The sequence below is a fragment of the Echinops telfairi genome, unplaced genomic scaffold, assembly GCF_000313985.2.
Source record: "Echinops telfairi isolate 266 unplaced genomic scaffold, ASM31398v2 ScPeMD7_7412;HRSCAF=8450, whole genome shotgun sequence".
NCBI classification, from domain to species: domain Eukaryota; kingdom Metazoa; phylum Chordata; class Mammalia; order Afrosoricida; family Tenrecidae; genus Echinops; species Echinops telfairi.
This window is the reverse complement of record NW_022111312.1, coordinates 15,188,115-15,207,752: the sequence shown is the minus strand read 5'-3', so window position 1 is coordinate 15,207,752 and position 19,638 is coordinate 15,188,115. Positions and strand designations below refer to the sequence as shown.

General features: G+C 49.5%; 1 protein-coding gene across 1 annotated transcript in view; it reads right to left on the bottom strand.

The window, feature by feature from the left end:
* LOC101645423 (transmembrane protein 132B) overlaps positions 1–19,638 on the bottom strand; it is a 307,471-nt gene that overhangs the window by 99,444 nt on the left and 188,389 nt on the right. Inside the window, exon 2 of the mRNA XM_030887437.2 lies at positions 13,670–14,561. Coding sequence (XP_030743297.2) covers positions 13,670–14,561 — 892 coding nt within the window. The remainder of the gene's footprint in view (positions 1–13,669; positions 14,562–19,638) is intronic.

Genomic DNA, 19,638 nt, shown 5'->3' with positions numbered 1-19,638 from the left:
TGATGAAGATGAAGGATTGCGGCTCTCCGTGTGATGAAAAGCCCATGTACAGAAGACCAAAATCTTCACAACCCGGCCAGCAGGAAACATCATGGTCAACGGAGAAACAAATGATGTTGCCAAGGATTCTGTCTTGCTTGGACCCACAATCAATGCTCATGGAAGCAGCGGTCAGTAGATCAAACAACACGGGGCACGGGCTAACTCTGCTGACCCAGGCCATGGTATGTTCACAGACGGTGAGAGTCGGACATTGAAGGGAGACAGAGGAGAATTGCTGCATTGGAATGATGGCGCTGGGGGAGAGGATCGAAAGTACCACGGGCTGCCAAGAGAACAAACAAGATTCGTCTAGGAAGAAGGACAGGCAGAATGCTCCTTGGAGGCCAGGATGGCGAGACCATCTCACGTACTCTGGACGTGTTGTCCGGAGAGACCATTCCCTGGACAATGACATCATGCTTGCTGAAGCAGAAGGGCAGCAGAAAAGAAGCTGACCTTGATAAGATGGGTTGACACAGTGGTTGCAACAATGGGTTCAAGTGTAACACCAGTTGTTTCACTCTGTTGTTAAGTTCAAATGTAACATCTGTTGTTCTGTTGTACATAGGGTCGCCGTGAGTTAACACTAGCACCACCACACTAACCATAGCAACCGTGAGTCTGAGTCTGAGCCCTGACTTTCCTGAAAAAAGAAACAACGGAGAGCCAGATCATTCGCACGCCCATACGGACTACAAGTGTTCCCTGTCTGTACCTCAGCTCAGGCATCATAGTGCATTGTGCACTCTCTAGCTGCAACCCAATTTCCATAATAGCCAAATTTACATACAGATGGCAAATAAATAAAAGCATGCTGTGGCTTGTGCTGTGGTTCTCCTGGTCAGTAAATCCTATTAGGGCTTTATTCCTTGTTCAGTGATGGAATGTGATCTCTGATGGTGTGGATTTCCACTGTGCAGAGCAGCCTGGCCCCAAAATGGAATTTGACTCCAGACATTTTCTCTGCAGCGCGAAGCCGCCACAATTGAGTTTCTTCAGTAGGCAGTGTCAGAAGTGTCTCCTCGTTCTCATTCCCCATCCCAGCGGGGCCTCCTTACTCTCCATTTCCTCAAGCATCCTGTGCTTGCAATAAGCCAACAAGCACCAAAGAGTGCGAGCTGAGCAGCACACACATACGAGGTTGCCAGGTCAATTCAGCAGGAAGGGAGAGAAGTGGGGGACGGACTGCTGTGGTGGAAGGCATATTAGGAAGCTGTTGGGTTGACTCCCTGTGTGAGACAGGGTTCTCTAGAGAAACAAAACCAGAACACTAATAATTGTATATATATTAATATAGATAGATATATAACATAAGAAATAAACAGTTACTTAAATTATAAAGCAGTACAAATGGCTCAGTGCAACCCACTCCTGTGAGACAGTTGCGAGACACTGGCAGTCCTTCAAGTCTTGAGGGCCGCCAGGTAGTCCTCTGTAGAGCAATTCAGGCTATCCAGGCACAGGCAGCAAACAGCAAGGCAGGTCACCAACAGTCAGCCAGATGACAGGGTCCGACAGTCCCTAGCTCAAGAGATGTAAATTCCAATAGTGTGGTGAAGCAGGTCTTGAAGGAACCTCAAATTACATTGACACAGTCCATGCGTTAGGAGTCCCACAGGTAGTGAAGCTTGTAAATTGAGGCACAGAACAAGCAGAGCAGCTGCAGAGTGGTCCAATGATCAAAGAGCAAGAGACAAGAAGGGCGAGGCTGGACGAGCCATTTATCTCTCGGCCTTTCAATCCCACATGTGTCTATTGACCAGGTTGGCACAAAAAACTCACTACCTCACTCCCCAAAAAAGAACGTTTTTTTTTGTGAATGTGGCCCGGCTTGGAAACAGGGTCTTGGAAAAATACTATAGTTCGTGTGAAATGGTGGCAGTCACAGCGACAGGCAGGACAATCAACATCAGCCCGAGGGCAGGTCAGACATACTTCCTCTGCAACCACGGTACCAGTTCTGTGGTCAGAGGGCCCCAGCCCACGTCTGTCACTCACTCCGTCACTCCCTGTGTCACTCTCCATCCATGCTGCTCCTGATCATCAGCTGCAGGGCCACGCAGACCTCACAGACTGCACCTACCCATGGGTGGTTCCTTGTGGAAGTCACCGAGCACAACTCAGGACCAGGACTGATGGATGGCAACTCGGGGTAAGACACAGGAAGCCAATAGACGTCTCCCTTCTTCCATGCAGCACTTCTCAGCGGTGCAAGCAGGACAGTCCTGCCCTTGGCCCCTCAGAACTGTCTGCCTTTCAGCCTCTCAGGACAGGCTCTTCTGAGACCCCTCAGGACAGACTCATCTTAGCCCTCCCATCTCCCATCTCCAACTCTGTTGCAGGGCCCCTTTAGGCCTGTCTTCAGTGCTATAGCCCTTGACTCACATGATAGCTCTTCTAGGAAGCTCTTTGCCCCTTTCTCTCGGCTTCTTTTGTATTGTCTTTTCTCTTTTCTGATTCTTCCCACTTTCTTTCTGAAAAACCTCTGTGGGACTGGCTGCTTAAATACACAAACTTCTCATTAACTCGATACCAAATCAGGGCCCTCCCAGCAGAGCCACAAACTGACCAATCCCTCTTGGGTTTGAACCTTCAGTGTGAAGGCCACAGATACTTCATTTGCACAGTAGACTATAGTCATTTCATTTGCATCATCTACGGAGTAATCTTTTGTTCTGTTCCCACAACTGCCTCTTGTTCCATGTATAAGCTACACGTGAGCATGAGGAAGTATTGTGGAATCCCATTCTTCTCAAGGCTATCCATAGTTTATGATGGACCACACAGTCGAATGCTTGGGCACAGTCAATGCAACACAAGTAAACATATCTCTGGTATTCTCTGATTTCAGCCAAGATCCATCTGCTGTCCGCAATGATATCCCTTCTGAATTCCCCTTCTGAATTCCTAGCAGCTCCCTGTACATGTATTGCTGCAGCCAATGTTGGATGGTCTTCAGCAAAATTTTACTTGAATGTGATATCAATGATGAAGGTGCTATACTTTGGGCATTGTTGGGTCATCTTCCTTTGGAATGGGCACAAATAGGGAGCTTTTCCAGTCAGTTGGCCAGGTGACTATCTTCCAAATTTCTTGGCATAGACAAATGAGTCTTTCTAGTACTTCATCAGCCTTTTGAAACATTTCAAATTGGTATTCTATCAATTCTTGGAAGAATACAGCATTAAAATCAGAGGGAAGCTTATTAACAACCTCTGATATGCAGATGACACAAGCCTGCTTGCTGGAAGTAAGGAGGACTTGAAGCACTTGCTGATGAAGATCAGGGATTACAACCTTCAGTACAGATTACAACTCAATATAAAGAAAACCAAAATCCTTGCAACTGGACCAACAGGTAACATCTTGATACACGCAGAAGAGAATAAAGTTGCCAAGGATTTTGTCTCACTTGGATCCAAAATCAGTGTTCATGGAAGGACTGATCAAGAGAACAAGTGACACATTGTACTGAGTGAATCTGCTGCACACGACCTCGTTAAAGTTGAAAAGCAAGGATGTCATTCAGAGGATAAAGATGCATGTGATCTGGACCATGGTATTTTCCATCGCCTCATACGCATGTGAAAGTTGGACACTGCATCAGGAAGACGGAAGAAGAATCGATGTATTGACTCATGGTGCTGGGGAAGACTACTGAAAGGTCCATGGACTGCCAAATGAACAAACAAATCTAAGTTGGAAGAAGTACAACCAGCATGATCCTTAAAAGAAAGGATGACTGTGTACCATCTCATGTACTTTGGACATGTATGTGAAGAGGCCATGATCTCTCAGTGAGAGATCATGAAAAAGGAAGATCCTTGACAGGAGGGATGGACACAGTGGCTGCAACCTTGGGCTGTAAATGAGAACCGTTGTGAGGATGGTGCGGGCCTGGGCGGTGTTTCTTTCTGTTGTGCAAAGAGTTGCTGTGACTCCAAACCAACTCTACAGGATCTAACAACAACAACAACAACACTGGGCAACCCCAAGGCAGGCTGCAACCCAGGGCCACAAAACAAGGATCAAGCCACAAGTCATTTGCCATGAACCCCGGAAATGCAGCCAATGGGGGCAAAAGTAACAACCCTCTGTGGTAGAAGGCTAGGACAAAGGCAATTCCTTTGTGATGCCTCCATGGTTGGGAGAATCCTTCCAAGGTGCTCTTCCAAAGAAACACATGGGGTCAGAAAGGAACTCATTCCCTGAGAGCTGGTTAACATGAGGTCATCCTGGAGTAGAGCAGTCCTACTCCAATGTGACGGTGTTCTTATCAAAGGAAGGAGGCACACAGAGAGGACAGAGAGTGGTGTGGAAGCTATAAGCCAAGGCACAATAAGAGTTTCCAGGAGCCGCCAGGAACTAAGAAAGAGGGCTGGGACAGTTCTTCTCTTAGGGCCATCATTAGGGCTCAGTACAACTGATTCTCTGATCTGGACTTCCAACATGCAAGGCCGGGGGCGATCCATTTCTGTCCTTTAAAACCCAGTTGCCCCAGAAGTAGATGGAACTATCACTACCATTCTGGTCAGGGCCACAATAGACGGATTCTGATAGCACCTGTAATTCCTAATTTTAAAAATTAAAAGAAGACTTATTGAACCAGTTGAGACTGAAGGATTCCCCAAGACTATTGCTCTGAGTATTCTTTAAACCTTGAATCAAAAGTACCCCACATTCCCACCCCAAAGTCTCTTCTTAGCTAAATATTAAAACTGGTTCACAAAGCAAAGACTATCACCTGTAAACACTGTGATCCTTTAAAAGATCATCTCTATGAGACCAAATAGGCAACAATTATACTACAGCAAAGGGCAGGTAAAGGAGCGGGGAAACTTGATTAACAGAAGTGGAACAACCAGAATGGAATTCATATTCACACATGGTGAAGAACCTAACCCAGTATCATTGGGTAATGTCTGAAGAAATGGTTGGATGGGAACCTAAACTACTGTGTAAATCTTCACTGAAAACACAATAAAATGCTCTTTTAGAAAAAACTCAAATTGTATATCTCTTAAAAAAAAGTTTTTTAAGCATTTGCTGTGGAGTCCATTCTGACTCAGTTAGAGGCCTTCCTCGTGTGCCAGAGCAGACTCGAGTTTTCGATGTGTAAGGGTGTAGAACAACAAGCCCTTTTCCACCTAATCTCTGAATGGATACTTGGTGAGCAGCCAAACGCACTGGCCGTCAGTGTGCACCTCCCAAGGACTTGCGTTCTTGAAAGTCACTCCACTAATGGTATTTGTTATGGTGGTCCTGGAAAAGGAAGAGCCCTTGCCTGAACCCACACAGAAGCCCCTAGAACAGTGTTTCCCACAGTGGATGCTATCACACCCTGGGGATGCTGAAACGATCCAAGAGGGGCTGCAAAAACAGATGCCCATACTTTATCCTCGATTATGGGCTCTCACAGTACAAACGTTTTTCATTGGCAGGGTGGGCTGAGTGACTGTTTTGTTTTGTTTATCCTGAAAAGGGGGCAGGCAGTAGACCAAACCAGCTAAGGAACCCATGCCCTAGAGAGACCTTCTACCCATCTCTGCACAAGTTCATCTGGGTAGGAGACACCGCGGACTGGCTGGTCAGTAGTTAAAACCAACCACATTCTACATGCAGCCTGTGGTGGGTAAGCTGAGCACCGCACAAAGGCTCGGGAGAACTCCGGCATTGAAGAATTAATTTCCCATGCCCCAGGAGAATGCAGCGCAAAGTCATCGCCCATCGAAGAATGGGGAATTCTCCAGAGATGACTTCCAGGAGCAAGAAGGTCTGGGGAGCACGTTTCCTTTCACATCTGCATCATTTCCTCAGTACTCCTGAGTCCAAAAGAAAATCCGTGATGAGGAAATGTAAAGTCAAGAGCCTGGGACTTGAGTATCACACATCTGCACCCGAAAATCAGCCCCCCGAAGATGAAAAACCTGTGCTCTTGAAAGTGTCAAGTTAGTGAGGAGAGAGAATGAGGACACAGGTCAGGGAGTTTGACGTGGGGGACCTTCTGAATGAACCTGCAACCAAAAGCCAGGTGCCATGGTTGGGACTGTTGGCTCTCATGGATCAGCTCCAATGCCCAGAGACCCTGGACACAACCAACAAAAGCACCCACCGTCCGTTCCTGGGCCCCCCTCACCATTGTGATTGAGAGCCCATCGCCTTGGCCACTGGGTCAATCCATCTTGCTCAGAGTCCCCCTCTTTGTCACTGCCCCTCGACTTTTCCAAGCCCAGCCCTTCTCCAGGGACTGCTCCCCGCTGAAAATATGTCCAAAACACGAGACAAAGTCTCACCCTTCTCACTTCTAAGGAGCAATCTGGCTGTACTTCTTCCATCACAGATCTGTCCATTCTTCTGGTGGTCCATGATAGAGTATATATTCTTAACCCGAGCAATAATTCAAATCCATAAATTCCTCTTTCCAAAGCATTTGGAGCAACAGGACAAATACCGTGGCTTGGATCACATAAGTCTCAAAGTAGCATCTCTGGTTTTTAACACTTGAAAGAGGTCTTTTGTATCCTATTTCCCCAGTGTAGTGCAGCATTGTATTTCTCGGCTGACATCTCCATAGGCACTGGCTGTGAATACAAGTAAAAGAAGCCCTGAGAGCTTCATCCTTTCTCCATTTATCATGATGTTGCTTATGGGTCCAGTTGTGAGGGGTTTGTTGTTTTCTTTGTCCACACTGAAGGGAGTAGTCTTTAATCTTCATCAGTAAGTGTTTCAAGTCCTTGTCCCTCTCAGCAAGCCAAGTTGTGTCATCAGCATATTGTCCGTAATTGATGAGTCTTCCTCCCATCCTGATGTCTCCTTCTGCATACAGTCCAGCTGTGCAGATTTTTCACTCAACATAAAAACTGAGTAAGCGTGGTAAGAAGACATCGTCCTAACACATACCTTAGCAGATTTTAAACCACACACTATCCATCTGTTTCGTTTGTATGACTGTTTCTTGTTGTATGTATAGCTTCCACACGAACACAATTAAGTACTCAGGAATTCCCATTCTTCGCAATGTTAAATATAGTTTGTTAGGATCCACACAGCCAAGGGCTTCTTCCTAATGAACGAAACACAGTAAACATCTTTCTGGTAGTCTCTGCTTTCAGCCAAGATCCATCTAACATCAGCAACAACATCCCTTCTTCTATGTCCTCTAAAACTGGCTTGAGTTTCTGGAAGCACCCAGGTCGATGTATTGATGCAGACACTTTTTTAAATTACCTTCAGCAAAATTTTACTGTGCACATCACATTAAGGACATTGTTCAATGATTTCTGCATTCTGATGGTTCACTTTTTCTTTGTAATGGGTGCAAATATAGATCTTTTCCAGTGGTCTAGTCAGGTGGCTGTCTTTAACATTTCTTATCCTAGACAAGAGAGTGCTTCAGCTTTGCATTGCTTGTTGAAAGTATCCAGTTATTTATTCCATCATTTCCTGGAGCCTGGTTTTCTGTCAGTACCTTCAGTGGACTTTTTCCTACAGTACATTTATTTCTTCATCAAATGCTACCACCTTAAGTGGTTTAATGGTAGCCGATTATTTCAGGTACAGTGACTCTGTATTCCTTCCACCATCTTCCAATGCTTCCTGCCTTGTTCACTATGTTGCCCATAGAACCCTTCAGTGTTTCAACTCAATGCCTGAATGCTTCCTCGTTCTGTCAGCTTGGTAAACGCAGAGCATGGTCTCCCTTTGGTTTTCTAACTCCAAGTCGTTGCACAGTTCGTGATGACACTTGGTCTTCTCGGACTGCCCTGTGAGGTTTTCTGTTCCGCTCTTAGCCTTCGTCACTTCTTCCATTCATTTTAGCTACGCGACTTCCGAGAGCAAGTTTCAAAGTCTCTTCTGACATCCATTCTTGGTGGTCGCTGGCTTTCCTGTCTTTGTAGTTACTGTTTGCTTTCTTCGTCGATGATGTCCTTGATGTCATCCCCCAGCTCATCTGGTCTTCGGGTACTAGTGCTCAATAAATCAAATGGTGAGATGATGTCTGAATTCAGGGAGGTCACACTCAAGGTCACACCCTGGCTCTTGTAGACTTGTTTTAATTTTCTGAAGCATCAACTTGAACTAGTATATGACGTATTGAGGGTATGCTCAACAATCAGCCCCTTGTTCTAATTGATATCAAGCTTCTCCATTACCTCTTTCCACAAATGTGGTCAATCTGACTCCTGCATACTTCAGCAAAAGTTCATGGTTGCCATTTATGTTGTTAAAAGAAGGTGTTTGCAATGAATAAGTGTTTGCATGATTCTACCAGGTGACCCCCTAGCACTGTTTCTCTCACCAAGACCATATTTTCCCACCACTTTCCCTTCTATTTTTCTGGGTTGCCATGAAGTGAACCCCAATTGGTGGCCACCCCATTTCTGTCAGAGCAGGATGGATTTCTGGTGTCTGAGTGTTCAGAAGTGTATCTCCAGGACTTACTTCTGATGTGCCCCTGGGTGGAATCAAACCTCCAAGCTTCTGATTAGCAACGGAGTACACTGACCATGTGCACCAACCACCCACAGACTCCAATGAACAGAGAACGGCATCAAAAGCTCTTTCATTCTTTGCCATCACAGGGCACCAGCCCACAGGAGCCCACTGTTATATCCAGCATGTCAAGGTAGGTTTGCTCCCTGTTTACTGGGTTCTGAGCACTTGTGGGAGGCAGGGGGGCCTGCTGACCCAGTGGTTAAAGCACTCAGCTTCTAACCAGGTTGTGGCTCAAACCCATCAGTTACCTCATAGGAGGAGGATGGGAATGTCTGCTCCCAGAAAGACTGTATTAGGCCAAGTTGACTAGAGAAACAAATCCAGTGGCTTTATATCAAGAAGTCATTATATAGCAAGCAAACATCCCAGCCCAGTCCAGATCAAGTCCTTAAGTCCAATACTACTCCATAAGGCTGATACTAGTCCATAAACCCCTCTTCCGACTCATGCGATGATGCAGAAGGCAGGAAGATCACAGGCCAGCGGGTGTAAAGTCTTACGGATCCAATGGTGGTGGTGGAAGTGTCACAAGGGTTGGCAGGTTTCTAGCCTGGCTCTGGCAGCTCTCCAAGTGATTCAACGGCAGGAAGGTGAAAGCAGAGGGAGAGGAAGTTCCCAGGATCCTCGTTACGGGAAGGTCACACCCACCAGGAGGTACCATAAGGCTGTGACCTGACTGGCAGGCTAGACTGCACCCCCATCTTCTTACGGGTGCCATATTGGCACCAAAAAACTATCACAAAGATTGACCGCCTTGGAAACCCCGTGGGCAGTTCTACCTTGGCCTAGAGGGCCACTATCAGCTGAAATTGACTTCCTGGGTTTGGTTAAGGTTTGGCACCAGGGACACAGCAGAGAAGCGCATGGCTGGAGCATGACCGGCAAGAGTAGGAGCGGTGGGTGAGGTCAGAGAGGTGGGCCAGTCTTCTGAACATCTGGGGGGTTGGGGGTGTCACTCATCATGGGCCCTGCTCCCCAAGTCACAATCAGCAACAGTGCCCAGGGGCTGTGGAGCTGAGTCTGACTCAAGAGGAGCCCACATGTGGCAGGGCAGAACGGTGCCACAGAAGGTTCTCAACGGATGATTTATTGAGTGCAGATTGTCAGGCCTGTCTTCTGAGAAGCCCACGGGTGGACTTGAACCTCCCACCTTTGGGTTAGCAGCAAGTATGTTCACTGCAACACCCAGGGCAATCAAGACCACACAGGTTTGCAGCAGAAAAGGTGCCTCATTTATGTTTCACCGGTCTTTCCACTCTTGACTCAAACCAAAGTTAAAATGCCATGTAATGGCTCAGGAGCCCTGGTGGCTCTGTGGCTCAGGTTCTGGGCTGATAACCGCAAGGTTGGTGGTTCGCACCCACTAGCTGCTCTGTGGAAAAGAGATGAGGCTGTCGCTCTGGTAAATAGTTACAGCCTCAGAAACCTCATCTAGGGTTACTATGAGCCAGATTTGACTCACTGGCAGTAGGTGGGTGAGGGTAGAATGTATGAACTATCACCAGTTACAATCCCAACCAATCCAAAATGGGCATCCTAATGTCTGCCTCTTCCCACCAGAAAAACAGCCCCTGGCATTGATCCTGACATCCCTCCCTGAAAAGCAGGCAGACTGCCCTTTCAGTAAAGCCCAGGAGGGAGAGCGCAAGTCCTGGGAAGAGCTTTGATTTCCTCACTGGGATGGGCTGCCAGTGTGCGGCTGAAGTAGCAGGGACAGCTGTGTCGCCGTAAGGGAAGGAAAATCATTACCTGAGCCGTGCAGGCACGTGGCAAGTTTTCTTTTTCTGGATTTCAAGTTTAATTCAGCTCAAGGGCTACTTCATGAGCACGAACCGGCCCCGGCCCTACACAGTGGACACGAGTGTTGCTCGGTCTGCCACTGCCCTACACAGTGGACACGAGTGTTGCTCGGTCTGCCACTGCCGTCTGCAAGCGGCTCAGAATCAAAGAGATGGACACAAAGTCATTTCATGGCAACGTGCTGGGACAAACGCTACACCAACATGGCACTGGGCGCCCGAGAACAGACCCAAGAGCCTGCCTACATCAGTACCAGAAAATGTTCCGTGGATTCAGATCTTGCAGACCGAGAGCAGCGTGATTGTTGCACAATCAGGTGTTCCCTTACACTGTCATACGGGCCATTGTCATCTTCCTTCTTGGCGCCAAGTGACTTTACCTGGAATGGTCTAAGAGATTGATGTTGCTGTTGTTGATGGGATGAACGGAGCAGTGCGTGGTTTGCTACAATTTTACTGGGAACCTCAAGGGATAGTCGCCAAATAATGCCGGCCCACCCATGAGGAGGAGATGGCCACAAGGCAGCGTGTGTCTCTGATCAGCATGGACACTTTGGCGGTCTTTCAAAGAACTTTCTGCTCCAGGGCCCGACGGACCACTAAGGTGGGCTCCAAGCAGCCCTGAGGAAGCAGCCCTGGTGAGCTGCCCCGGCAAAGATCAAAGCGAAGGACCCTTTACAGTCACACAAAGGGTCACCATGAATCAGAGCTCGCGTGAAGGCAATGATGTTTCAACTTGCCACATCCGTCACCGGGGAGCAGAGATGAGATGTCAACAGGGGAACTTAGAGCCCCTGACACAGCCCTGCATCATTTCCAGGATGCTGAACTTTGAGTCAGCGTTCAGCTGCCTACAGGCTTCCCCCATGCCCATGGACAAGTTTGGCCTGATACTTCTAGACATACATGTAGATGCTGCAAATACATTCATGTAGATAATAAAACATACAGGGGAAATGTTATAAAAACTTTTTCTTGTCTAGAGACACTCATATCTGTGTAAGAGAGAGTTTTATATCAAAGACTAATTGTAATAGTAAGAAAACATCCCCACCCAGTCCAGATCAAGTCCATAAATCCGATAGTACCCCGTATGTGGATACTAGTCCATAAATTCCTTTTTAGACTCACACAGCCATGCAATGGTGCCAAATGCAGGGAGATCACAGGCCAGTGGGTGGAAAGTCTTGTGGATCCAGTGGCGGTGGAAGCATCGCAGTGCTGGCGTGGGTCTCCACGTGGCTCCTCCAGCTACGGGCTCTGGCTGCATCCACGTAGCTCCATTAGGCTCATCATCAGGAATGTCTCGAAGGGAGTGTGTATGTGTCCCCCCTCCAGTGAACCATTTATCTCCTTAGCACCCCCAAACGAGGTCATCAAGCAGCAACCTGATTGACAGGCTAAACTCCACCCCTTCACTCTTAATAGTCTCAAATTGACACCAGATGATGTAACTGCCACAGCCAGAAGTAAACACCTTAGGGAATAAGCTGCTGCATCGGGGGACTTGGGACCATTGTCTTTAAGGACACAAAGTGAACTGGCAAGAACAATAAAAAGAATCTTAAAAGATTAACGTTTCCTCCCCACTACAGGGGTGCTCAGTGTGGTGCTGGCCCGGCCCGTGTGGTTTCTAGGTTGCTCTTCAACCTAGAAGAGAATAGTCTCTGTATGACTCTGTATGACCCCTGTGGTTTAAAATGGATTGCAACACATGGCCCTTGGTCAACCTTCAGGCCGGGAGCTGAACTCACTCCGACTTTGAGCCAAACCACAGATAGGCCCATGCAGTGAAGAGTCACCGAGGGGGGTGGGGGGAGTGCACGCTGTAGAACAACCAACCGCAAGGGGCCCAAAGGGCAGCTTGTGGCTGGGACAGAGCTCAGAAATGTGTGCTCACTTTGTGTCTCTGCCTCCTTTCAATCGTCCTCGCAATGTGCCGCACGTTTTCCTCATGCCTGTGGTAGTAACATCATCTCGTGTCAGCTGGAGGGTATTAAGAGTGAAGGGGTGGAGTCTAGCCTGTCAGTCGGGTCACAGCCCGGTGATGCCTCCTTGTGGGCGTGGCCTCCTCATGAGGATGCTGGGAACTTCCTCTCTCCCCTTCTCTCTGCCTTCATCTTCCTGTTGACAAGACCCAGGGAGACTTGCTGAGCCCTGTGAGACCCACTCGCTCTGATTCACCTTCCTGTTGGTGAATCACCCGGCTGAGGCCTGCCAGAGCCTGAAATGCATCCACCACCATTGGATCCACAAGACTCTGCACCCACCGGCCTGTGATCTTCCTGCATTTTGCACCATTGCATGTGCCTGCGTGAGTCTGAACAGATATTTACGGACTAGTATCAGGCTTATGGACTTGATTTGGACTGGGCTGGATATGTTCTTGGTATCGAATTACTCTTTGATACAAAGCTCTTTCTTATACATACATGAGTGTCCCTGGATTTGCGCCTCTAGTCAACCTGGCCTAACACACTGTCGTCGCACAATTCATAGACTATAGTCGAGTGCCAACACAACCTTTCTACAAGCTGGGGAACCAGACATTGTGTGACCCCCTTATTGCCATGGCCTAGAACTGAACCCACAATATCTCTGGGGAGCATGTGTACCTCGGTCTCACCTCTTCCAGCACCTATTTAACATGTCTTTGTACCGACTCCCCACCCTCCAGTGACAATCAGCCATGTCTTCCATAGCGATCCTTCACAGTATACCTTTATGGGAGCAGGCAGCCTCATATTTCTCTCTCAGAATGACAGATGGGTTTGAACCTCTGGCCATGGGGTCAGCAGCCCATCACTTATCCAACAGCATCACCAGGGCTTGTTTTACAGCTGCTCGGTCATCGTTAAATCCCTGCTCTGAACATGCCGGGGTCTCTGCTCCCCCACCTTTGAGTCTTTGCTTCCTCCCGCTGCATTGGTCCAAATACCACTCAACCTGGAAGCCCAGGTCTAAAGGAAAGCATCTCTGCCAATCCTAAAGCATGCAGCTCTCACCGCTGAGCCAGTGGGATAGCTACTCCCCGGCCCACACAAGGTCAGCACAGTCCCACCCTCTGCCTGGTTTTGTCAATCAAGTTTTATAGCCACACACGCCTGTTCATCCACATACTGTCTGTGGTTGCTTTCAGGTGACAACCACAGAGTTGAGTGGTCACAACGTTCCCCACCTGGCCCACACCTGGGTCTCCTTGTCATGTATGTGGGCCTCCTGAGGGCACCAGGGGCTCCACAAATGACACACACACACCCTTGTATCCACTGACAGTTCAGAGACAGCCCAAAGGGATCCCTTCCTGTCCATCCCCCAACAGACTCTCTTACCTGAGCGTAAAGTGGTCTGCCAGAGAGCCGCTGGTGAGAGACACGAGGAAGGTGGCCGTGTCCCCTTCTCGGACCAGGTTCAGAGGCACTGAGATGACCACGTTCTCGTCCAGGCTCACCGGGGACCACCTCAGGTCGTCCTGGGTCGGGTAGACCACCACGCTCCCAATCCTCTCCCGGGCGGGCAGTGCCGGCTGGGAGCCCTCCTGGCCCGAGTGGATATTGTTCTCCCACTTGCCGGCCTCCTCCAGCGGGCAGCCCCCTGCCTCGTCGGCTGGGTAGAGGGTGAAGTACAACTCCATGGCCGTGCCCCCTAGCCTGGCCGGGACCTCTTCCTCCGGCTCCAGGTCCAGACCCGAGCTGAACCACTCAGGCAGTAGCTCCAGCTCAGCCACGCACAGCCCTGGGTCCCCCTGCAGCCGGCAGCTGGCCGCCACCTCCCTGGCCTCAGGAAACGCAAACATCTTGACACAGGGCAGGCTGTCAGGAGGGTCGCTGGCGTCCCAGGCCATGCCGGTGATGTAAAACAGGGTCTGCACTTTGGGCCTGTTGGCAAAGATGGAGCTGTCCAGCAGGTGAGCCTTCAGCCTCCAGTTGAAGGGGAAATTCTCCAAGTGGGTGAAGGGCGTGGCAGGCAGCAGGAGCTCCGGGGGGACTGTCTTCTCCACGGCGAAGGGGCCATAGCTGGCGTTGACCAGAGGGGGTGTCCTCGTGCGGTGGATGAACACGGACTCGGCCCGGGCCTGCAGGCTGGCGTTCCTCGTGAGGTCTTGGTTGGCCTCCTTGAGGAAGAAGCACCGTTCTGCCCCCTCGATGCGGAGGCTCGCGGGGAGATAGGTAGGGAGCGAGGAGAATTTCTGCAGGCTGTCCACGGCTCCCCGGCACTCCATCACTGCACACGAAGGAAAAGCAGAGGCAGAGTCAGGGCCTGGCACCAGGGTGAGACCAACACAATGCAGCCCCTCCCCACCACGCAGCCAACCTCCCGCTGGTCCCAGCATCCCTCCCTGGCCCCGTCCTGTGGCAGTCCTGGGGTCCAGATCCTCCCAAAGAACCAATGCACAGAGGGAAGGGGCCACATCTGCCACTGACTAGAGGAGCCTGCAGATGAGCACTGGCTCCTCGTGGTCTTAAAAAGACCATGGTCAGACAAAGTGGGGCACAAGAAAATATGAAGAAAGCAGATGGTGCCCGGCTCTCAAAAGATACGGCCACTGGGGTCCTAAAGGCTTGAAGTTAAACAAGGAGCCATCTATCAGGGAAGCAACAAGTCCACATGGAAAAAGCACACCAGCCTGTGTGATCACGAGGTATCAACAGAATCAGGTAACAGGCACCAGAAGACACAAAACATATTGCTGAGAAGGAAAGAGGTCAGAGCAGAGACCATCTGTAGACAATAGGACATCCCTTCACAGAAGGGTCACAAGGAAGGGATGAGTCAACCAGGGTACAGTATAGCAATGATGAAACACACTATATTCCTCTGGTTCCTTGAGGCTTCCTCACCCCCCACTATCATGACCCCAGTCCTGCCTTTCACTATGGGCTAGACCGGAACAGGTACACTGGTACAGATAAGAGCTCTCAACACACGGAATCCAGGTCAAATAAACCCCTCAGGAACAGGAATGGGAGAAGCAATATGAGGAGGGCAGGGGGAAGCTGGGGGGAGGCGCAGAGAAGGGACAACTGATTACAATGATCGACACATAATTCCCACCCCCAGGGGATGAACAACAGAAACGTGGGTGAAGGGAGACAACGCTCGGTGTATGATATGAAAACAATAATAATTAATCATGTATCAAGAAGTCATGAGGAAGGGAGGGGAGAGAGGGAGGGGAAAAAGAGGAGCTGGTACCAAGGGCTCAAATAGAAAGTAAATGTTTAGAAAATTATGATGGCAACATATGTACCAATATGCTTGATACAACTGATGCGTGGAATGTTATAAGAGCTGTAAGAGCCCCTTATAAAATGAATTTTTTTAAAAGAATAGCTTTAAGAGCAAAACAAAAAAGACTGGGGTCATCTTTGTTGCGCATCACCCCTCAGAGAGTCGGGTGCACACACCTGGGTCTCCTTGTCATGCCCACACAGCCACGCCCACCCCGCAGACACTCCCCGTTCCTCTGCCGCTGCTGTCATTCAGGCTGTGAAGTCAGCTCCAGCTCCTGTGATGGTCACCCACTGCTGGCGAGGTGGTCTGACGCACGGCCACTCCTTGGACAGAGCAGGGCTGCTCCACAGAGCCCCCAGCCTGTGAATCTTCACCAGTGCAGGATGTCCCAAGGAGTGGCCGGTGGGCTTGCACCGCCTGCCTCATGGCTAGCAGCTGCCCACCCCTGTACCCCGCGTGGCAGCTCCTGGCGATCCCTGCCTACGACACAACGAAGCACTGCCCGGTCCTGCGCCACCCACTTAGTTATTGCTACTGTTAATCCCACTGTGGCCGTTGAAGTATCGATCTACCTGGCTGATGGGCTTCCTCTTTATCGATGGTCCTTCCCTTCCCCAAGCATGAGGTTCTGTCCCAGAGACGGAGCCTTCCTGGTAACACGTCCAAACCTATGAGAGGGAGACTCGTCCTCCTCACGTCTCAGGGTTGGACAGTGCCCTCTTTATTCAGAAGATCTGTTTGAGCAGAGACGTGGTTAGAACCCACCCAGGGGCTCCCATAAAGCTACATCCTGGAGCACCCTCTGGGGCTGTTCTACACCGTCACACACCAGTTGCCAAACATCTTGAGCGCACCGCACAGCGAAACAACGCGACAACGCCAACAGGACAGCTACACCTTATGACTGTGATGTGGGTGTTTATCCCCGGTGCGCAGGCATGCGCCGGGTGCTTGGGAGGACGAATCGTTGGGAACACTTAGACCCCTCCATGATTCGTACTGAAATCACGCCAGCCAGCTCGCTCTCTGCCCTTCAGAGGTGCTGATGACGATGCGGGAAGACAGATGCGCAAGCACGTTCTCTGCAGCCTCCGTCCGAGTTGCAAAGACACTTGGGAGCAGAGGGCTGCTGGGAATCCAACTGACAAGAGGCCACCAGCAAGGTCAGGTTCAGACCGAGAGCTTAGGGGGCAGAGTGTTTATGTTTGCAGGGGAGGAACCTCCCCGGGAAGGAGGGCGAGAATGGTGGTGTCAGTGGGAGAAGGTCATCCTCTCACTGAATCGTACATGTGGGAGTTGTACAGACGTTGAGTTGATATTATGTTTCCTTGTCTATATTCTCAACAACAGTTTTTTTAATTATTATTAATCTGAGGTCAGGTGCAAGAGTCAGAAGCTTGGACTTGAACCTGGCTCTGTCATTTCTGAACTGAGCAACCTTGAGCAAGCAGTTAGCCCCTCTCACCAGGAGCCAGGAGGGGGCAAATCACGCCAGGAACCTACACAGAAATCACCCGCTCCGGCCCAGTGTTCCCACCATCTCAGGAAGAGATGACGCTTCACGGGTGAACGTCTAGTTGGTGTTTTGTGTAGGCTTGGGGTTGCTGTGGTTGACCTTGATGGTGGTCCGGGTGAAGGTATACAGAAAGCTTTGTTTTCCATTCAGCAATTCTGACTGTGAAGTTTAAAACAGTGGCATTGCGGGAAGATGGGAAGCCGCATACCCACCACCCCATCGACCCTGACTCCTGGGAAAGTTTCTTCCCTGCAGCCCATCACACGTCCTGCAAACAGCGGCTTTCTGCTGCTTTCAGATACGGCGGCCTTGCTGTTACACCGCGGGGATTGCAATCAATGCTGCGAAACAACTTGTGTATGGATTGTTGAATGGAAAGCCAATTTACCTGTAAACTTTCACCCAGATCACAATAAAACGTTAAGAGGGGGGGAAAAAGAGGAAGAAACTTTGCAATCGCTTTATGGAATGGAAGGCCATTATGTTACTGAAAATAAAAATGAAAAAAAAAATAAGATGTTTGGTCTTTTCAGGGTTATCCTTGGTGAGCTTTCTATTCCCAGAGGGTGATATTGTAATGAGGACGCTGTGAAAAAGACAGCCACATGGGGGCTGACACATCTTTTCTTTTAAAAAGGCATCCAGAAAGTGCCTGTCAATATGGCTGGGCCCCTGTTGGGTCTATTACTCGGGATGGAGGTAGATCACTTACTTATTGATTACTACAATACTTTATTTAATTACATGTTTTATCTCCTATGGTTACAGCACGGTGTCATGCAGGGGATACTGGAGGGTCAAGATGGATGTGGTTTTTGTCCCAAACAGCCAGCAGACTTAGGAAGAGGACGTGTGTGTGTGTGTGTGTGTGTGTGTGTGTGTGTGTGTGTGTGTGTGTGAAATGAGTGTGAAGGCCATTGAAAAACCCATCGCTGGACTCCTCCACCTAGGATTCTCTTCCAGGGAAATGAAAAACAATTGCTCAGGAGGGCGATGAATACACAAGTGTGTTCCCCTTAAGCATGATTCATAACAGAAACGCAATGGATGCACCCTAAAAATCATCGGCAGGGTAATGAGTCCATAAACTATAAAAGCCAGGTTTCTGATGGAGCTCCCCCCGCCCGTCTTGTCAGTTTGTGATACTATGGTGGCTTCTATGTAAAGCTTGTGTGTGAGCCATGAACTTCAGCGCCAGGGCCTCCCTCTAGCCTCGACTAAACTCTGGGGAAAGATGACATCTGAATTTAGGAACATTTAATGATGCCGCAGAGCTGTGTTCTGAGAAACACACCATGCTGTGAGCCAACACCCTCCCTTCTCATCCCCAAACCTAACATAGCGGTGCCATTCTCTTCCCCTGTTGGCAGGTAGACCATGTGGCTGGCGCCCTGCATAGGAAATGAGGTCTCATTCAGTCTGTTGGTCTCTGAGAGGCCTTTTCACCACTGGCTGAATGAGGTGGGCCCTGAGAACGCTACATGAGAGCGTCTTAATGAGGACCAGCTGAAAGGGGCCTCTCATCACTGCCCTCCCGAGCAGCCGGGAAGAGTGTCAAGTTCAAGTTCAGAGAGAGAGAGTACAAGGTGCCCTCTGGCTCAGCGCCCCCAGCAGCAGGTGGCTCCAGGAATGTCCCAGAAAGACTTAGGGGTGGGAGCAGGGTTGGGGGCTACTAGAAACTTCTAGGAGGAAGAAACTCACTGGCCTGGCAGAGGCCCTGAGATCCCGAGTGTGTGGATGGATGTGACGGCCATACTTTGTACACAAGAGGTACCCCTGGACAGGTCCCTCCTAGGTCAAGCCTCGGGGGACCAGTACCCCCAGAACCAGATGGAACCCTGTGACTCAGAGATTAGTCCTGTTATATTGCCAGTCCCACCTAGGAAGCTAGTGGCCACAGGGTGGAGCAAATGGTTAAGCATCTGTCTATTAACCACAAAGGTGGAGGTTCAAGACCACACCACGGGCCCTCAGAAGAAAGATCTCCCTCAAAATCAGCTCTTGAAAGCCTCATAGAGGGCGATTCTACTCTGGCCGACACGGGGTCACCATGAGTCAGCATCGACTCGATAGCAACTGGTTTGGGGTTTGGTTTATTGAAAAGCTAATGATCAGTCTTCGTGGCTACTGGTGACCACCACATTTATGCACTGGAGTCTATAATTCACATAACACAAATCAGACAAGGGCCCTGGTGAGGAAGGTTCTTATTCCAATGGGCCAGGGGCCCAGCTTTTAAGAAGCACAGCAAGAGAAAGAATTCGCCCATCTTATAAAATATGGCCACCTAGCATCTGTAAGGATGACCACAGCCTCACTGGTGTCTTGGGCATGGTAACCAGGAGCCAGAGGAGGCCTGCATATCAGCATGTACATCAGCTCAGGGCGTGCACGGGTGTCAGGTGAGGGCTGCCTCCCAAGTTTTCTAATGTTTCTCTACAACTGCTCTCAATGCTGTTTTCATCATAATTGCCATCGTCATTAGCATCATCTTCATCACCATTACCACCACCAACAGCATCAGCAGCATAACAATCTTCACTTCCATCA